General features: G+C 41.8%; 1 protein-coding gene across 2 annotated transcripts in view; it reads right to left on the reverse strand.

Annotated features, from left to right (window-relative positions):
• Sli (slit guidance ligand) overlaps positions 1-20,144 on the reverse strand; it is a 689,366-nt gene that overhangs the window by 10,230 nt on the left and 658,992 nt on the right. Inside the window, exons 11-24 of one of the 2 annotated variants that reach the window (XM_076788604.1) lie at positions 19,980-20,051; positions 19,075-19,218; positions 17,968-18,131; positions 10,822-10,972; positions 9,333-9,479; positions 5,842-5,913; positions 5,691-5,762; positions 4,558-4,721; positions 3,322-3,523; positions 3,128-3,199; positions 2,728-2,799; positions 1,649-1,720; positions 1,410-1,576; positions 145-364 (exon numbers count right to left, since the gene is read on the reverse strand). In XM_076788604.1, the coding sequence (XP_076644719.1) occupies positions 145-364; positions 1,410-1,576; positions 1,649-1,720; positions 2,728-2,799; positions 3,128-3,199; positions 3,322-3,523; positions 4,558-4,721; positions 5,691-5,762; positions 5,842-5,913; positions 9,333-9,479; positions 10,822-10,972; positions 17,968-18,131; positions 19,075-19,218; positions 19,980-20,051 (1,791 nt within the window). The remainder of the gene's footprint in view (positions 1-144; positions 365-1,409; positions 1,577-1,648; positions 1,721-2,727; positions 2,800-3,127; positions 3,200-3,321; positions 3,524-4,557; positions 4,722-5,690; positions 5,763-5,841; positions 5,914-9,332; positions 9,480-10,821; positions 10,973-17,967; positions 18,132-19,074; positions 19,219-19,979; positions 20,052-20,144) is intronic. The other variant, XM_076788603.1, reaches the window with a different exon arrangement.

Consider the following 20,144-nt stretch of genomic DNA (forward strand, 5'->3'; position numbering starts at 1 on the left):
CTCTCGCTATGTCGAGCCATTCTCGAGTTTTAGTCTTGGAAATGAAAAGTACCCTGTTCGCGGAAATCGAACTGTTGGCTTCTGAACCGATATCAATTTAACCGTGCACCACTGTACGCTAGCTGGTCGAGACGTGATTGGTACCTGAATCTTCCTTCTTCCAGTACTTTGCAAGTTCCGGCGTTCCTGCAAGGATTTCCATAGCACGCGTCAATTTTATGTTCACACTGGTCCCCATGATATCCTGGCGCGCACTTGCAACGGAACTTCCGGTCCGGGAGCGCCTCGCAAAATCCTCCGTTCTGGCATGGCGAGGTGTAGCACAGGTCGCACTTGGCCAGGACTTCGGCTGGCTGTTGGCTGGCTGCGCGGAAGAAAGGTCTACGATTAATGAGCAATTTTAGTACCCCATTGTGACGACGGGCCAAAAAACCATGAACTAAACAGACTGCGTCACGGGCCAGTGAGAAAATCAAAAACATGTGCGCGCAGCGGCGGCGGCAAGACGAGGCCGAAAAGCTACTGTGGCCGGTTCATTGTGTTTCTATTTCTACCAAATTCGATTTTGACAAGTGGCCTGCGGATTTTACGCATTTATGACAAAATGGGGTGGGTCCAATTCAACCCTTTATTCACTGACGGGACCTATAAGTCCTGTCTTAATTTAAACACTTTGAGACCCATTGGGACTTTGAAGTCCACTTCTATGAAGTTCGTCCTTCAATTGTTAGATGGCAGCACAAGCTTATTCTCTTTGTAGGCTTGCCAGAGACAAGTGTATAAGATGACGTAAGGCCAAGATGGATGCTAGGATGGATTCTAGAAGATTGAAAATCGTCCATGTGTTTTGCATTTTGGTGAGTTATAAATTTTACAGTAGACATTATTACTAATAAAATTATATACTACTTCATGAGTGAGGCTTCGAAGTCCCGAATTATTTTCCATGTAATTAATGACCTCGTTGATGGCTTATAATGAAAATTGTGCTATAGGGTGTTTACTTGCACCTAAATTAAAGTACTTAATAAAGTCAGCAGAAATTTTAAAAACTTTCAAGAAATTTGGTAAATAAGGGGTTAAAATGGCAGGGAAATTAGAGTAATTTAAGAGTTTATCTTTTCCAATCGATTGAAATTGGAAAGAGTATTGTACTTGAAGAGTATCGTTCCTATCTCTAGCAATCGCTGCAGAGAATCTTTATTTTGCATGAAGATCCGCAGACTACGGTCAGAATACTCGACTGTGGCAACTCGAAAATCACATTTGCGCGTCGCACAGCTACCCTGTCCACGTCGAATGATGACGAACAGAGTGCGAGATATCGCCTATCGATTTTCTATCGATTTCCGTGAACCGAGCCGGCCACAGTAGCCCCGACCACCGGCGTTCGTCGAGGGAATACTTACTTTTGCATTGGAACTCGATCGCGGATGTCGTCAGCAGCAGCTTGTTCCGCATCGAGGGTGGCTCATTGCACCTGGCGATACCTGCTTCAACGAAATCCTTCTTCTTCACCCACTCGGCCAACCAGCGCATACTGCAGTCGCAGTAGAGAGGGTTCGACCCGAGAGCGCTGTAAACAGAACACGGCAGCATGAGCTATCGAGGAGGCACGGCAGGTGCGGAAGCGTTCCGCGATACTCACAGGTGGGTTATGGATTGCAGGTCCTCGAACGCGCCCTCTGGGATCACCGATATGTCGTTCCCGTGCAGAGACCTGGTGGAAATCAGAGTTATACGTGGCGGTGTCGAACGACTCGAAAGGCACTTCTACGTAGCTACGGTCTCTACCCGCGGCGAGCGCGGGAAGAGGAGATCGATTATGCAGATTAAAAGTTTCGTATGAAAAACAAACGACGGAGGTGTCGTCGACGAGAGCGACGCTCGCTGAAGAAGCAGACGAACGATCCACTTAGACTTGACGCGCGACGAACCGCGAGCTCGAAGATTCAGAGGAAACGGAACGGAAGCGTAAATTATGCAGATTAAAAGCTGCATTGATTAAATGGAAGCTTAACGACGTAACGTTTGTAAAAACATGGTGGTCGGTGGATCGCTTTAACAAGATCGTGGACCAAGAAATGAAAACGTGTGGAGACGGAGACGATTTAATAAGACAATTTAATTACAAGAGATAAAGGATTTGGAAAAATTATGTGGCTAATGTTTTCAACACTAGGTTCATGAGACTTGTGGTAACTAATTTTTAATTTACGATTATTTTATCCACGAGGAATTACTCAAAATTTCTTTGGGTAGATATAAAAAAAAAGGAAATGGCTAAAAATTTGACTAGTTTTTGTTATTTTTATAAAGTAATGTAAAATGGTCACGATTAGTGCTCCGTAATTCGAGTATTAAAAGAAGGAAAGGGAGTACATTTTATTATTCGGAAAAGAAAGATGACCTTGAAATGACCTTCGCGGTTATTCCTAAAGTACGTTTACGTTAGCGCTGTCATAATAGAACAATTCCAGTCGCTTAAACCTCTCATGAACGATGAAAAGCAAATGCTATTATTTTCATGTTTGACAAGATGGTGGAAAAAGTTTCTCTGCCTGTTTATCGCAGCTCGAACGTAAATGCACTCTTATGCACGCGACTGAAGTAGTGTTCAATACTTCGGGTAGTTTAAGGTGAGAAGGAATGTTGAAATTGACACGAATAATTTCAGCCGATCTTTTATCGTTCTCTCAGAAATAGTTGACGGTAATCGAAACTCACATGATCTTCAAATTTTTCAGACCGGCAAGGGCGTTGCGTTGGACACACTGCAGTTTGTTGTAGCTGATGATACTGTTCGAACAAAATGCAATACGTTATTTAATATGAAAAGATCCAGCAGTGTATTGTAACTTGTGTGTTCAACATATTTGTGACCATTTTTTTAAGTTATGGGAATCGCGTAAGTCCCCTTGGCGACAGTAGTGATTGTCTGCTGACTCGAGGTTCGCAATTAATTCTCTCTCGAGTAACACGAAATTTTTTCCCAATATAAAATATTCTGAAAATCGATTTTTCGGCAGAATCGTATCGTCTCGAGCAAACAAAGTCTTTGTCTCGGACCCGTTACGCCGGCCAATAAATTCGCGCGTAAAAGAAGGGCGTAGGAATGCGAACGTACAGGTGAGCCAGCTTGGTGAGATTCCTGAAGGTGTCGTTCGACAGCATTCCGATCTGGTTGTTGCTCAGGTCCCTGAAATCGAGAGAAACGGTAGGGTCTGAAACTGTTTGTTCCTGTCTTGGGGGTGAACGGGGTAGGAGAAGGTTGGGGGTGGTCGTGCGAGGGTGTCAAGTGGTCACGTGTATTTTATTTACAGTCTAGTGAGAATCCTCAGGTGGTTCAGCCGCTCCGGCTGGATCGTCTTGATGTCGTTCACGTCCAAATACAGTTCGGTGGTTTCCGGCGGAATCCCGCGCGGAATCTCCGTAAGCTGAGACCTCGAACACCTTACCACTGACCCGGCGCAATTACATTGGGGCGGGCAGTAATCGTCTCCCAGGCAACCCACGCTGTCATCTGCGATTCGCAAAACGGACGGCGGATCGTTAATCGCGGGATCGATTCGGAAGATCAAAGGAAACGCTACACACGGTTCCCAGATTTTCCGATTTGTGATTTAGACTCTAGATTTTCTGAGACTCTCGTGCGGTTCCTCTTAATTTAATATTCACAAGTTTGCAAAATTTTGGAAGACAATTGTGCCCAGTCATGCCACATGAGGGGAGGGAGCACGAATTGAGGGGAAATAGTTACCCCCTCTCTTCCAGTACCGAGACTTCGGGAACAGCGCGATGGAAGGGGAAATTAGGATGGGAGAAAGAGACCTGATCTGGCGACACTAATTGAACAATGAGGTAGGACCATTTTTGGCACAGTTGCTGGGTAAATTCGAGTCGCTTCGAAAATTTATGGGTTTCGGGAAATAAAAAATGTCGTAACGAAAATATTCTAGATTAAAAATATCTAGATTAACCCTTTGCACTCGAAGCTATTTTAACACCAAAATTTAACTCCCTTCTGTATATATTTTTTTCATGTTATACGTACGAAAATGGTGCAATTTACTCGTACGATACTGAAATGTTTAGCAATTTATTAAATGCAAACAAATTTAACAATGTAACAAATATTTTGAATGATGATACAGCAATTTTTAGTGGCGCCTTAGTTCAAGTGCTAAGGGTTAAAATAGAGTGCAAAGGGGTAAAATATAATTGTGTTTCGCTTTAAAATTAGGCAGGAATTTTTGCAGTCATCTAATTCGAGGTTTCCCTTGAACGAGGGTGTTTTTCAATTTTGTGGATGGTGACGACACATTCGACTTACTTGATAGATTGTAATAAATTGTATGCGGATGCAATTGTATGCTTAACTCGTAAGTAAGGGTAATGATAAATTCTTAAAATTCACAGTCTAACGAGTCTATCTTAATGGAAAAATCGCAAGCGTTTTGGAAAGGATTTCGGCAAGGTTTTAGCGTTTTATTTCGCGGAGAATTTGTTGGGGGATTCTTAATGTAATTTTTCGTAAATACGACAAGATGAACTCACTGTTGCATTTGAACTCGTGATGAGGGATATCCTTGACAACGGCGTCCTTCAATCGCGGTGGATCGTGACAGTGGCCGACCACACCAGACATGTCGCGTTTCCTCAGCCATCCGGCGAACCACGCGAGATGACAATTACACGACAAAGGATTGCCTTGCATGTTGCTGGAAACGCGGGGGCAATTTATTAAACTGCCATTAATTATGCGCACGGAAGCCGGAAATATTTTACCGGAGCGTGTTAGGAAAGTTACTGCGCTTGTGTATTAACACGATAATAAATATTAACCAGGCTCATCCTACGCAATCTCCGTGAAATATCACCGGAATTAAATATTCACTCCGTAATATTGTAACTGATATAACATTACATTGTGTGCTGAAATCTTGTCACGCTGTAATACAAGCTGTAATACTTCGCCGATTTACTATTCAGCTTGAATTCAAATGCGTTCCATTTGCCGAAAATACAATCCTGTTAACTCCCGTTTTTGGAAATTTTCTCTTCGACATGTTAACGAATTTATTTATCAAAATTTATGCGACAGATTTTATCGAAGTTTAATCATTTTTGCTTTATGAGGATGCTTCTACAAAATTATGATTAAACTTTGCCTTGCGTGGAAAAATTGATTTTCTATCTAGCGTACTTTGATGGAAATTTTTATTACATTGTTAAAATGAATTTTAAAAAATCTACAAAGTCTTCTATTCGATTCAAATAATTTTCGTAATTTTGCTTTCATCGGTTGGACACTACAAGTAAAAATTACATAAATGCATCACTCAAAACCGATCGATTACAAATCACTGAGCCTGACATATCATTGACCAGACCATTTTTCGTTATTTATCTGAACAGTTAACAAAATATATCTCGCTCGTTTTTACGTTCTCGTCAAATCGCGTTTTTATTATTTCGCGTGCAACTGGCGCTATGGAAAAATGTTTAAAAAATAATGCCCGCGTATGCGTTTTTTCGCCTGTGCACGTCAACGAACATTGTCGGTAACGTTTCACGAGTACGGAGCCCAGGGGGAAAGCCAATTTTTCCGTCGTAAAATGTTTTTAAACGCGAAAGTTGGTCGTGCCCGCGGATAAAATGGTCAGCCCATCGTTAAAACAGATACTTACATGGTGCGTATGTGTGTCAGTTCATCGAACGCGCCCTGCATAACGCAGGTAATAGCATTCCCGTGGAGGTTCCTGAGAAAATGAAGTTCGGGGGATATATAGTACTCGAGTGATACCGTTTTATGATTCGCCCGTAAAAGTTTCTACTCACAGAGTCTTGAGATTCGTCAAGCCGGTGAACATCTTGTTGTGAACTTCCCTCAGCATGTTCTTCGACAGTAGTCTGCGGGAGAAGTCGTTGTTTCAGACAATGGTAACAAATACACAACCGTGAAAAGTACTTTCAACAACAGTACCGGGCACAGCAACAAAATTGCTGATGCAAAAATTGATGGGAAAAGTAAAACACAAACGTTTCCTCTTCAAAAAATCCAACACCCCAATCACAATCGGTGACATTTCATATTTTTCAGTAGAACTATAATATTTAAATCTCCAAAACTATAAGAGTTTGTATCAATCGTGAGATGACACGTCAGCCATTTTGGAATCGTTGTAATACGAGTTCCAAGCATTTCTGAACCTAAGTTTCTAGAAAGTAAGCTAAAAAATGTTATGCTACCCTTTCCAAAGCGCGTAGAACTGTAGCATCGTCGTGTCGGCCATTTGCTAGTCACTATGACACGCCCGATGAATTTTTAGACGCGATTTCCTCGAAAAGCGAGCCTCGGGGCGACCAAATTTATTTCGAATAATTTTAGCCGAATAATTCCCGGGGAAAAAAGGAAGCGAAGCGGATTAAGTCAGGGTCATTCGTTATTAACGCGTACGTTGCGCGGAGAATTTTCGATAAATCGCAGCAGCAGCAGCAGCGATATCGAATATCGAAAATTGTCGAGGAGCGAGAAGATGAATGCTCGGCAGCGTTTCGGGCTGACGTTGAACTATTAGATCAGTTGATACGTCCGCGTCATTTAGCAGAATCGGATTCTATTCAGATATAAAAATTGTTAATACGCGAAATTGATTAACTGCGTTTATCCGCTTCGATCTCTCGCTGTTGTAATTCATCGGCGTTCCTCTTAATGGGAAACGATGTTTTTATTTTCTCGCGTGCACGGCATCGAACGTGATTAATGTTTCCCTGTACGCGGCGCGAAATTTCAACGATAACTGTATAAATTAATTTTTGTTTCTGTAAACAGATTTAATGGGTTTTATTGCCGCTCGCGTATCTCGATGATTTTTATCTGATACCGGAATAAGTTTCTGCCGTTTAATAGATGTCGGGTTTAATAGCGCTCGTGTGTAATTTTAGATGATGTAGCGTGACAGTACTATAAACAAGCTTCAGGAGTTAGTTTATGACAACCGAGTCTGACGCGAACGGCCAGTATTTTAGTTACGTCGAAAATATCGAATTTCCTGCCGACGAAACTTCGCGCGAATCGAATTTCTTCGAATTATTATTACGCGAAAAGTTAGTTTGATGGGAGATGGTTATAGCGAACGATGGGAAATACAGTGATTATTTTATATATGTCGCCAAGGCCTAGACGATAAAGGTCGCGGAATTATCCCCACTAACGCGATGTATAAACATAACACGGCTCGGGTATATCTCCTGGCAAGACCCGTGTTGGTGACATATATCGAGAATTCACTGTACTTTGAATAAGTCATTCTCTATTTTTCTATTCGAATGGGGGACCTTTGTTTAGCCGAAGAACGACGGTTTATTTAAATATCTGATGTATCGTTTATATCGGAGCTGGTTAATTGACCAAAGTGGAATTAAAGGGAGGCTGACTTTTCATTGACTTTTATTGTACAGTGATACTGAACGGGCACCGAGAGCGTTGTTAATACCGTCAAAGGAGAATTTTTTCGCTGTGAACACTGGTTCCGACAGAGCACGTCACTCTCTAATTTGTTTTTCTCCGACGATATGCAATATTCTGGATCAGTTCCTGCACTCGTCAGCGCCGAAACAAGCGCGAACCACCGCCGCCATCCCGCCCCACCGACTATCTAATTAATCGACCCATTGTCCCGTTAATTGCCTTTGAAAATTAAATCCTATTCTGCTTCGTTAAAGCTCGTTTCAAAGTCCCGATCCAGTTAGGCACAAATAACGCAAGTAATCTCGACGCAGCGGACACGCCCGATGTTATTTCGGGCTTTCTCAGCAGGACACATTTCATTAAAAATACTTCCATTTCGGATGGAATGTTAACAACGAAAAACTAGACAACAACCGTGCAATTTCGGCCACAATTCTCCGCAATTTTATTCGCGCACGTTCGTTCGCTTGACCTTTGGCAAAAATAGAAATTTATTTCTTGATAATTACTGAAAGAACATTGCTTTTTAGTAATTACTATGAAACGTTAACATTCGATAAAACAGATCGGCCAACATTTTTCTGAATTTCTGTTTTGAAACTGGCACAATTTTCGAGCAAATTTTTAGATCAGGATTTTCAAGTAAAAATTCATGTTGATTAAGAGAACAATGTGTGTAGATTTTACAATGTGGTTTGTAATAGAACTCCGTCAGCGAATCAAATTTATTTAACAGTTGTTAATCCCAGCTGATTTTATATTCGGCGATTTTTCATTATGCATTTTCGTTACGCATATTCAGCTGTCCCAGATATCACGGATCCATCTACTGAAAATTGTACAAAATTCCCTTTGTGCAGCTACAATAATTGATTAAGCACATGCTGCTTCATTCCGAATTCCGCGAGATTCTATTGCAATCATCGCGAAAAATTTTCAGATACGTGTTACAGGCGAGAAAGGGTATGAAATTTTTAATATCGGTACCTGATGTTTTATTCTACTTGTAAATGAAACATGTGGGCGCACGGGTTGCTCATCACAATGAAGAGTACCGTTTTTTTTTAATTTTTGGAAAATTTCCATCTCACTGGAATTGTTTTATAATAAATATCCTTTAACAATATATATATATATTTTTACGGAATATTCAATAATATCGTGCCTCTATTTTCGATATTTAGTCGGAGTTAAAGTCAGAGCAAAATGACTGCCGCGTCCTGTTAGTTTGAGATACCAAGCTCAAATTTTTAGCAAATATTGCTCAAACATCATACAATAAGATATGCCTATTGATTTTTTAATAAAAAATAATTTTCCATATGAAAAAAAATTGTTGGACGTCCCTCATTTTACCAACCCTATCCCTTTTTCTTTAGTTCGAGAAAATGGCTGCCCCGTTCTTCTACTTTGAGATACCAAACTCAAATTTTTAGCAAATATTGCTCAAACATAATACAATTAGACGTACATATTGATTTTTTAATAAAAAATAATTTTCCGTTTAAAAAAATTTTTTAATTTCCCTTATTTTCCAACCCTAGCCTTTTTCGTTAGTCCGAGAAAATTGCTACCACGTTCTTCCAGTTTGAGATACTAAGCTCAAATTTTTAGCAAATATTGCTGAAACGTCGTACAACAAGACGTACCTATTGATTTTTTAATGAAAAATAATTTTCCATATGAAAAAAATTGTTCAATGTACCTTATCTCGGAATCGTTCGAATATACGGACGCCCTGAACAATCATTGGCGTTTCGCAGGCCAACGAAGCAACGACGTAGACAAGAACAAGGAGCCGTAATAAAGGGGAAATCATCGAATGAAAGAGAAGGTTGTCTCGCAGAAAAATACTTACAGGTCGGCGAGTTTGTGCGCGCCGAGGAAGGCGGACGCCTCGATGCGTGTGATTTTATTCCTCCTGAGGTCCAAATGTTGCAGCTCGGGCAGCTTCTCGAATAGGCCGTCCGCTTTGATCTTCTCCAGCTCGTTGTCGGCCAGCAGGCTGCTCGCGTCGTGGAACAAAGAGAAAACCCGAGGAGACGAGAAAGTTAGTGTCCAACGTCTGATACGGCGGGAGCAATTAATCGTGCACGCCGGGGCGTCGATCCATTAAACGAGTCCGAATAATTTGTTTCGAATAATAGCTCGGCGTCGTTCAATCGTATCCCCACACCTCCCCTCCGCCTCCCCCCTCCCACCGCCAGCTTTTAATCAGATAATTATCTTGTCGGACGATTGAATTCATTTTCTCGCGCCCGGAGCGCAACGATTCGTCTCGATCGGTTACGAGGATCGATCGATCCTGCCCCATTGTTCCCGCTCTTGTAAACAATCCCCTCGTTCCGAGTGGAACATGCGAATCATGTCAGACGTTTATTGTTGCGTTTTCAATTTGGCGGCGGGCCGTGTCGATCGTATTGTATCGGGCCGTCGATATCGAATCGTTTGAATTCGGAATGCGCGTTGATGCATCGACGGTGTAGTCTAATTTAATTGGAACTCCAAAGAGCGAGTTTGTTTAATAGCACAAAGGACGCGAAAGTGCTTAAGCAACGTGTGTAAATTTCATATATATTTTATAGCCGTACAGTTTTGGTAAATTATGAGAACACTCAAGCGCATTGACTAATTTCTTTTTGAAAATTTCCATCGATCCTGCATCGCAATAATTATATTATCGCAGCATTATTTCTTTTATTATCGGTGGTTCTGTCATTAATCGACTGCGGATTTTATGCATTTATCGCAAGAACGGGTAGATCAAATGCGAAACAGCGAAAACATTTGAAGAACCGAAAAATACTGTTTTCACCTCGATAAAGTTATTAACGCTAGGTTTACGGAGCACTAAAAGTGACTATTTTACGTTGCGTTGTTAAAATACAAAAATGCATTCAATTAGATTTTCAGCCATTTTTATTGTAATCTATTCTGAGCAATTCTTCGCAAGTGCGTCCGCAACTGTACCTGCCAGGTACGGTGCGCTCGTCCGCAACTCTGTCTCCCAGATACGGCGGGCCTAGCCGCGGAAGGCACAAAAGCCACTATAGTGGCGCTACCGTTCGAACTGATGCTTTCCACGGAAGCCACTATAGTGGCGTATCGTTCGAACTGATGCTTTCCACGGAAGCCATTATAGTGGCGTACAGAGCTTAAGAGGTTAATAAATGTAAACTTGAAAATTTCGAGCCTGTCATTTTGCAGGTGTAAATCTAGCGGTAGTAAATCTAGTGTTAGGTAAAGAAATGTTTATGTACCTACTATCTGTACGTTGCAAATGACACAGACAAATTTTATTTCGCATAAAATCCGCAGTTCAGTCACTGTACTGAAGGGTTACTCACAGAGTGGACGTGTAGATGGGCAGCTCCTTTGGTATCGAAGTCAGGTTCTTGTTGGAGCAATCGACGGTGGCGCGTTTGCAGGTGCACGGTGCGGGACACTCTCCCGGCAGGATGCACTCGCCGGCCCTCTTCGTTAAGAGCTCCCCGTCGCCTAAGTACATAGAACCGGATGTATTCCATTCCGTACGTTCCTCTCTCTCTCTCTCTCTCGCTGTCTGATCTGCCTTTCCTTCTTACGACCACAGGAACGCAATTTCTTTCGATGAGCCAATGATTAAAGCGATCAAATGGAACCTATTCAGCTATGTGTGTGTGTGTCTGCCCTCTAATCAGTGACCCGGTACACCTGATCTTTAACTATCAATGAACCCGCCCATGATTTCTGCATGAATACTCTCGAATTAGGATCTCGATGAAATTCGAACAGGCACGCACTAAAATGTATCTCATTTGCGAATGGATCCCCGTGTAGATGCGCGGAGCTGTTATTTCATGATGAAATGCATGCATTCGGCATCGCATGTTCGCGAAATGTGCACGATAAAACTGATGAAAGATGATCGAGAAATGCGAATAAAATGATGTGAACGTGTTTGTTCCTTTTATGTCATGCTTGTCACGTGCAGCGAGTATTTTCAAATGCTTTGTTCGATTTCGGATATGCACTTAAGATGCGAGTTATGATTTTAGATAAAGGTGGACGTATGTACAACATTATTAGGCGAACAAATTAATTCCTCAAAATTTTTACTGGGTACACCGGTCACCTGTACGGTAGTGTGTAGAAAATATTCCGGAATATTTCCCAGACTTGAGCACGTTTTGCAAATGAACGGCACATTTATAAATTAATTTGTACACCTAATGCACGTGAACACACATAAAGTCGTACGCCATTGAAGCTGTTAGCACGTCAGAACGAAGTTGAATTTCCGATAACAAGTAACTCAATGTTTCGGGGAATAAAATACACAAGAATTACAGACAGTAATTTTAAACAATTCTCCCCGGCGACATATAAAACGCCAATTTGTGAAGCCAGTAGAGATGTAAAAGTGTAGAACTTTGGAAGCCAACCATAATTTCTATCGGGGCGAGTGTTCCAGAACAGAGTCTGACAGGAGAACAAACATAAGGTCGTTTGGAGCCGATTGTACAGCGATTAACAAGCACCCTTCGCTGGGAAGCCAATTTTCTTGAAAGAGGAGATATTACGCAGACGCTGCTTCGAGAAAAGCGGCCGGATCGAAATTCCCCGCAGTTCCGCGTCTATTGCTCGGCTAGGAGCACGGAATTGATCGCGTGGGCGTAGCAAGAGCAACCGGAACGGATCGTTCACGGGCCCGGCGAAGTTTTCCGGGGAACAACGTGCCCGAGTTTCGCCGGGAATTTTTCTTTCGCCGGCCGGAAGCGAGGAAAGTTCGCCGGCAAGTTTTACGCGGTCCGCCGCGGCGTAAGTTCTCGTTTGCGATAATGCTCGGCTACCAGGAAACACGCGTACAGCGTGCGCCAAAATTCGCGGCAGAACCGGGGCGGATAGCTCGGCTCAAAGCGAAACAAAAATCATTAAATCTCACTAGATCACAAGAGAGATACACTAAAAATACTATTACATTATTTCCAATCTGTTAACACTATGTACCTATTACGTTACCTTCACATTAGTATACGGTTATTATTGTAACATTAATACAGACTGCAGGATAACCTCTTATCGGAGGTTACAACTGTACAATAAAAAAAAAAAAAAAACGTACCACCACCGGTCGAATGACCGGTTCTAGATTTTCTATTTGACAATTTTTGAAACTATAAAGATGCTTCCATGAGCAATGATTCAATAAATCTCTTTAGTGGAGCACGCATTGCAATAAGAACCGCGCAAAGTCTAAATAAATTAAATCTTGTCATTTTTATAAGGCAACACGTACCTGTTACATTTATAGCTCGGTACGTTTAGTGTTAACCCTTTGCACTCGAAGCTATCTTAATTCCAAAACCAAACATTTCTTCCGATATTTTTTTTTCCATGTTATACATACAAAAATGGTGCAATTTATTCGTACAATGCCGAAATTTTTAGTAATTTATTAAATACAAATAAATTATATACTGCAAAAAATATTTTGAATAATGATACAGCAATTTTTAGTGGCGCCTTACGGTCGCCATTCGAGTGCTAAGGGTTAATACTAAACCTTATTCTCCCTTCTATAAGACGTTTCACTTTTATATCTTTTGTGCTCGGTAGTTTTAGTGTTAGATATATTAAGGAAGAAAGTAAATTTCAATTTCAATGTGGTTTGTTGCAGCTAGGAAATTTTTGTTTCGCATTAATTAGGAAAATCTGGAACAAACGTCGATTTGGATTATTCTCGAAAATGAAACGGAAGCGATTCTGATGCTTTTTGGTGTCCGCCGTGTTTTGAGCCGCGCTGTTTCCGCGGCCTGGTTCGAGCCACCTCGAATTTTGGTCCACCCTGTATAGATGATACGTGCCATGCCGGCGAAGTGTTTATTTTCCGGTGTCATTTACTCCGCAGAAGTTGGCGTGCGCACGGAAGCAGCCGCGACAGGGGAACGCGATTATATTCTGCGCGGCCGGGCGCAATTAGAGGAAATATACAACCGTGAAAAGGAGAAACACGAGCTGGCTCGTTCTTATTCTTGAACACGCGCGTTCCCGAGATTGCCGCACGCGGCTTACACCCTTGCCACTCGTCAAACACGCTGCACTCCGATGCGCTTTTCGCGAAACCCGGCCCAAAATCCCATTTTCGAACCGTGCACGGTGAGCGTTTTCATTAAATCTTCGTATCTCCATGAAATAGCGACGTGTCACATAATTAATGATCACTGCGCTGATTCTATGCATTTACGAAAGAAATTAATATTGATATAGAAAACATTGCTAAAACAATTTAAGAGCACCGATATGTTACCGTCGACCTAGTCAAATTACTAGAGGAACAAATCAATGCTTATTTGGCTTTAACTCTCCACATGCTATGCAGGGGTCATTCGTGACCCGTCGCGGCGAGGATATGCTCGATATGTACAATTTTATTCCGCTATAAGATGACGCCTTTTATTTCGAAATAAGAAAATCGCTATCCCCTCTTTTTCTCTTGCATCCGAAATAAGACGAAAGCCGGTCCCAGGCCGTCGCCTTACATCGGAACAAAACTGTACTGAAAAGAGCGACTACTAAAAAGTCATAATGTATATTTTCCGGAATTTTTTAGAGAAGGAAATTATTTTGGAATAATAATGAGTCCACTGAATTCGGAATGAAAAAGAATTGGTCGATGGTGTAACACGAAATTATGCGACTCTTCCCACCATCGGATAAGAACGGGAAAAAATGGCGAGTATTTGTTCGACGCGACATATATAAATCATCCCGCACACCCGGTTAGACGGCGAACTTCCCATTCAGCCTAATAAATCTTCTTAATTAGGCATTCACGGGTGTTACAAAAGAGCGCAATAAGCGGTCTCAAGACAGCGCAGCACACACTGGCCCGACACAACAGCTACGCAACTTCGTTTGCATTTTAATGTTAATGGTAGAATTATGCAATTGTCACGCACGCGTGACACCGGCCTCCCACGGTGAAATTCTAGCAAGGAACGGGCGAACGTGCCGGGCAACGTTAAATCATTGAATTTGTTTAGAGTTGAACGATAAACCGATGATTGATCGCTGCTAATAGCAATAATTAACCATTGATATCGAAGCAATATTCCGAAGGATTGAATAGTTACGAAAAAAGGTTGGATTCGAGCTAGATTACAGAACTTTAATTGCTCGTGATTGCAAACTACGAGGCTGTTCTTGAACCGTTACACGAGCATTAAATTTTAATAGATCAATTTCAGCGTCGAATTTGTCGCTTTTCATTACCCCGCGCCGCTCTCGCCGCGGGGCGAATTAAAATTGAATTAGGTCGTTTCTTAAGTTGTGATGACTTGCTAAATTTTGGCGGCCAGTGACAATGATTACACTGCGTATCAATTTGTGTACCTTCCAAGGAAAAATTGAAAAATTGTTGCAATATAATATATTATACAAATATATATACCAGACTATTACTCTCTTCATTATATTCACTATTTACACATTCCACTGACTTATCCCTTCACAGAAAATCCGAAATTTAATTTTCAATTCCGGCCAACAATTCTAGCAGTAAGTTGTGAACAAACAAACCCGGTAAATAATTATTATACTCACGAAGTGCGATAGGAAAAGAGAATTTAAGGCGCGACCCTTTGTTTTCGAAAATCGTTCCACGAACGCCGATAAAAATGTAGCCAAAAAACGCGGATTAATTTTGGAGGTAAATCCCGTTAAATCGAGGAGTTCGGAGATCGATTCTTGGCCGTTCGATCCTCCTAAAAAGCCGGGGTTGATTAATCGAAGTCGAAGCGGCGCGGTCGTGCGCGCCGGGATACCATGTTAACGTCGCGACGATAAATTTTGATAATGAACAGTAGTAGCGGGGCGATATCATTAAATTAAGCATCGGCGCGATACCGTACCCTCTCCCTCTCCTTCTCCCTCTCCCCCTGTCTCCGCGCAGACCAACTATCACGCTCTCTCTCTCTTCCTCTCGCACGTTAATTGAGTGTTGAATGTCATGTGCTCCGGCGAGGTGAATATGTTTATGTATGAGTGTACGGGCGCGCAGGTGATTTATCATCACATTATACGCCGCGTTACAAATTGTCCGCCGCGGTACACGCGCGTAATTATATCGGTAATTTGCGTTCGCCGTTTAATAACACCGGGTGCGCGTCGCGTGGCCACTTTCTCCGCGAGCTTCATTTCCTCGCGGTCCGACGCCGCGCGCCGGTCACGATCGCCGGTCACCCGGCTTGTCGACGGTCACCACCGAACAAGTTTAATCCGAAAACTCTGGATTGTTGATGCGAAAGTATTCTCCGAATATTTAATTCGAGACGCTTAACACTAGAAATGGCTGGTGCGTCTTGATTCGCAAAAGCGAGAAGATTTTATTTCGATTTTGTGCTTGAACGAAGAAATTTATTCGGTCAGTTTTGCATGGAAGTACTTTTGCAATAATTCTGTGAACAATTACGCGGGTCGTTGTACGTTTCAAGAGCAATTTTATCTTGCAGAACGATTTGTTCTTCATATCATTTCACAGTGAATAATTAGAAAAATTCCCTGATTAATTCCCTATTTATTTTGAAAGATTACAGTTCCAATCCACTGGGCTCAAAAGTCTGCAAATTGTCCATCTCGAGGAATTATTAAAAAAGAATTGCACTGTCACCGAGCTATTTCTTTCAAGAGAAAACTAATCAGAAAAATTCCCTATTTATTTTAAAAGATTACAGTTCTAATCCACTGGGCTCAAAAGTCTGCAAATTGTCCATCTCGGGGAATTATTAAAAAAGAATTTTACGGTCACCAAGCTGTTTCTTTTTTAAGAAAATTGATTAGAAAAATTTCCTAAACTTATTTATTTTAAAGGATTACAGTTCCAATCAACTGGGCTCAAAAGTCTGCAAATTGTCCATTTCGAGGAATTATTAAAAAAGAATTGCACTGTCACCGAGCTGTTTCTTTCAGGAGAAAACTAATCAGACAAATTCCCTAATTAATTCCCTCTTCATTTTAAAAAATTACAGTTCCAATCGACTGGGCTCAAAAGTTTGAAAATTGTCCATCTCGAGGAATTACTGAAAAGCTGTTTCTTTTAGGAGGAAACTAATCAGAAAAACTCCCTGTACTTATTTATTACGAAGGATTAAAGTACGAATAAACTAGCTCTGCAGATTGAACATCTCGAAGACATATTAAAAAGGAACTGGACGAGCAGTTTCTCTCGCGGGAAGACAACTGTCGAAGATATCGAGTTCGGACCGACTCCCAGGGATGCTCGCGAAGTTTTCTGCAATTTACGGATGTTCAGTGTGTTCACCCTTCACTCTCCAGCTTCTGTAATTCTCTCATTGCGAGGGCCCGGGCGGAGTCTACGACCGGAGCTCCACTTGTTCGCCCGGCCATAGACAGGGGTTTGTCGGAACTTTTACAAATTTCTGATGCCAATCATGGATAGATTTTCTGATTGGCGCTGGTTTCCCGGAGCGTGCTCGAAACTTTTGTTGCGCGGCAGCGCTGCAACTCGTTTCTCTTAATTGAAGAACACCGAATGGCTTTTCTGCCGCGGCCATTTTGGTGCACTTGTAAACGCGACGAGTGCACCGCCAGTCGTCGAATCGAAATGTGCTTCAATACGCCCATTCAATCTGAACAACCCTTTAAATTGATCTAATCCGAGAACGTTGCAATAATTGAATCCCATGTCCTACTTATGAACAGCATGTGGATGATGATGCGGAAGCAGATGTATGTACAGTAGTTTCGAGGATATACAAGGTGGGCGACGACGATCATTTACTATAATTTATACGGTGCACGATGTGTGAGAATTTATTCAATTTATAATACATTCAAATATTGTCTTAAACCTCGTAAATTTATTTTTGTGGTCGAATAAAAATGTATTTCAGCTTCTAACCATTTTAATAACATGAAAATCAGGTAACAATCTTTGTTAACACTAATTGCACCGAGCAGAGGAATGTGTTGTTTTGTAAAAATTGCAAGACTGTGTATTTTTAAATATTTTTAAATATTCGTCAGAGTCAGTATGATGTACTGATGTTGTCCTCGAAGGCTTAATTGAAGGTAATAGAAAAACTATTGGGGCCGATACAGACCCACTCAAAATGGTAATAATTATTTAAATCGTAACTGAATGCACGGATGGCGGGATAAAAAAATATTTAACGTGTAACTATTAATAATATAATTATTTCTGGATTAAATTTTTCCATCACGTTTCTATGTACAATTTCGATGGAGACGAGGTATTGAATGTAATTCGATCGAATGATTGCATTATTAGAGCGCAGTTAAGGGTTAACGTGTTTAACGGAGAGCAAAGAGGCTGCAACGATCGGCTCGCGCACCTTGTATATTGATTTCGCGATTGGATGATGCGGTTCGCGGATGACGTGAAAACATGTTGACGTGTTACCGACCTGTGTCCGTGTTCCGTCGAAGCGTACAGGCGAGATAAAATATCGGAAAAATCGAGTCGTGCTTACCCTTACATTTGAACTCGTCGTCCGGCATCGAATTGATCTTATGCTTCTGCGCCCTCTTCGGAGATTTGCACATCGCCCCCGAGGTCTCGATCGGGTGGGCGTGCAGGTACGCGCTCAGCCAGCGCAGATTGCAATCGCAGATCAGCGGATTCATTGCCAAATGTCTGCGAGAAATCGAGTAAACGTTTCTTTCAAATGCAACATCGGCGACGCTGCGCAACCGCTCGGACGCGATCCCGTTTTCGTTTCTGCTTTTCGCGAGGAGACTAGTGCAAGCGTCGCGCGAAATTTCTCCGGGCATTTTCGCGTCGACGGAAATTCGGTTAACCCTTCTGCAGCTTAACCTGACACCCTTCACTCGAACTAGACACCCCCGGGAAGAATTTCGTTACGGCAAAACTGGGAAACGCTTCTTTTCAACCCTCGCGACAAATAACTACGTTTTTGCAATTTTTTAATTTTTTTAACACTCCGTATAACATAAGTCATTCCTGGCCCGTCGCGTGGGTACAAGCTCGATGTATACAATTTTATTCCGATACGACGCTATTTATTTCGATATAAGAAAATCTCTTCTTCGTTCGAAATAGGACGAAAGCCGGTCCCTAGGCATCGTCTTATATCGGAATGAAACTGTATTAGTGAAGTATCGGTGTGGGGTCAGAAATGACTAGGCATAGAGCTGGCAGGAGTCCGAGGGTTAATTAACCCCAATCAAATTTCTATATTTTTGCAAAATTAAACTGCACAAGGGTTTCCGAAGCTAGATCAATCTTTAAACCGACATTTGAAATCTGAATAATAAAAATATATAGAATCGCGTGTAAAAATAATTTAGGCAGACCGGGGGTGAACAAATCCGTCTGAAACGAGGAGAAAAATTCGAAACGATTTTGTTTTCGGCAAGTTCGTAGAGATGTTGTCGAGTAAACAAGGGGATCGTTCAGGAAGCTCCCGGACAATTAGCAAAAAGCTCAGTGACACGGATTCGCGATTCGATTCGATTCGATTCGATTCGATTCGGGGAATGGGCGGACGCGTGCGCCCTCGGATCGCTAGAGCCACGGTAATTTGTATAAATTAACGGTTCAATGGCGGGATACAAACAGCGTTTTAATGCTTCGCAGATTGGCGAAAGTTCCATTGGCCAGGGATCTGATGTTGTTATCGTACAGGGACAACAGTGTCAGGCTGGTGAGATCTCGGAACAGATCGGTCCGTATGCAGGATATCTCGTTGGCGTTCAGCAACCTGGAAAGGTGATTTCGCTTTGTCAATTGCCGCCCTTTACGGGACGAAGGGCTGGCTGTCAGCGACAATCTCGTCCGCTATCGAGGATAAAGAAAAATCGAACTCAAAGAGCTCGATCATGTTCGCGAGCCGCTATCTGGAAACCGGAAACGCAGAACGAAAGGCGTCGAGTGTCAAAGAGGTGACAAACGCGACCCGATTGTTCAGAAATCCGAACCTCCAAAATGTAAACAAACAATCTAAAATCCAAAAACATGTGTAGATCTGTACAGGGTGTTTCACCTAATACTGGCTACGCACCTAATTACTTAATATCTAAATAGTGACGTTCCAAGTAGCTCATTTACTATGTGTTTGTACGTTTTTCGACTTGAATGTTATAAGTAACGTTACATGACCTTCAAAAGACCTTCATCTTTATATTTATCAGATCACTTCAAACAGTAAGTTTCAATTTCAATTTTGAACATCTGCGAAATATTTAAATTGATATGAAACTTATTTTTAAGACTGGGGAAGATAATTGGGTGGTTTGTTGTAGGTGAAACGCTCTGCATGTGTGCATAATAAACGCTATTGGAGAAAATTGGAGAAAGTTGCAATTTCAAAATGGTTGAAAATGAATTATTAAATTGGCAAAGCAGCTTTATCTAAGCCTTCCTACCGTAAATCTGTGATTTAAACATTTAATTTTTGTTATTCGAAGACAATCATCAAGTAAGACCGTAAAAAATTGTCTAATTTGACGGTGGTTCACTTACAGCACTTCCAGATTGGTCAATCCCTGAAACAAACCGCTCGGCAGCTCGGTGATCTTGTTCCCGTACAGCACGCTGAAAAATCAACGCGGTTATGCAAACGTTAACCCGTCAATCGTGAACACGTCATGCGTTTTATCTCTCGTGCGCGCGCGCGCGCGCTCGCGC

This window comes from Halictus rubicundus, chromosome 5, assembly GCF_050948215.1.
Source record: "Halictus rubicundus isolate RS-2024b chromosome 5, iyHalRubi1_principal, whole genome shotgun sequence".
NCBI lineage: Eukaryota > Metazoa > Arthropoda > Insecta > Hymenoptera > Halictidae > Halictus > Halictus rubicundus.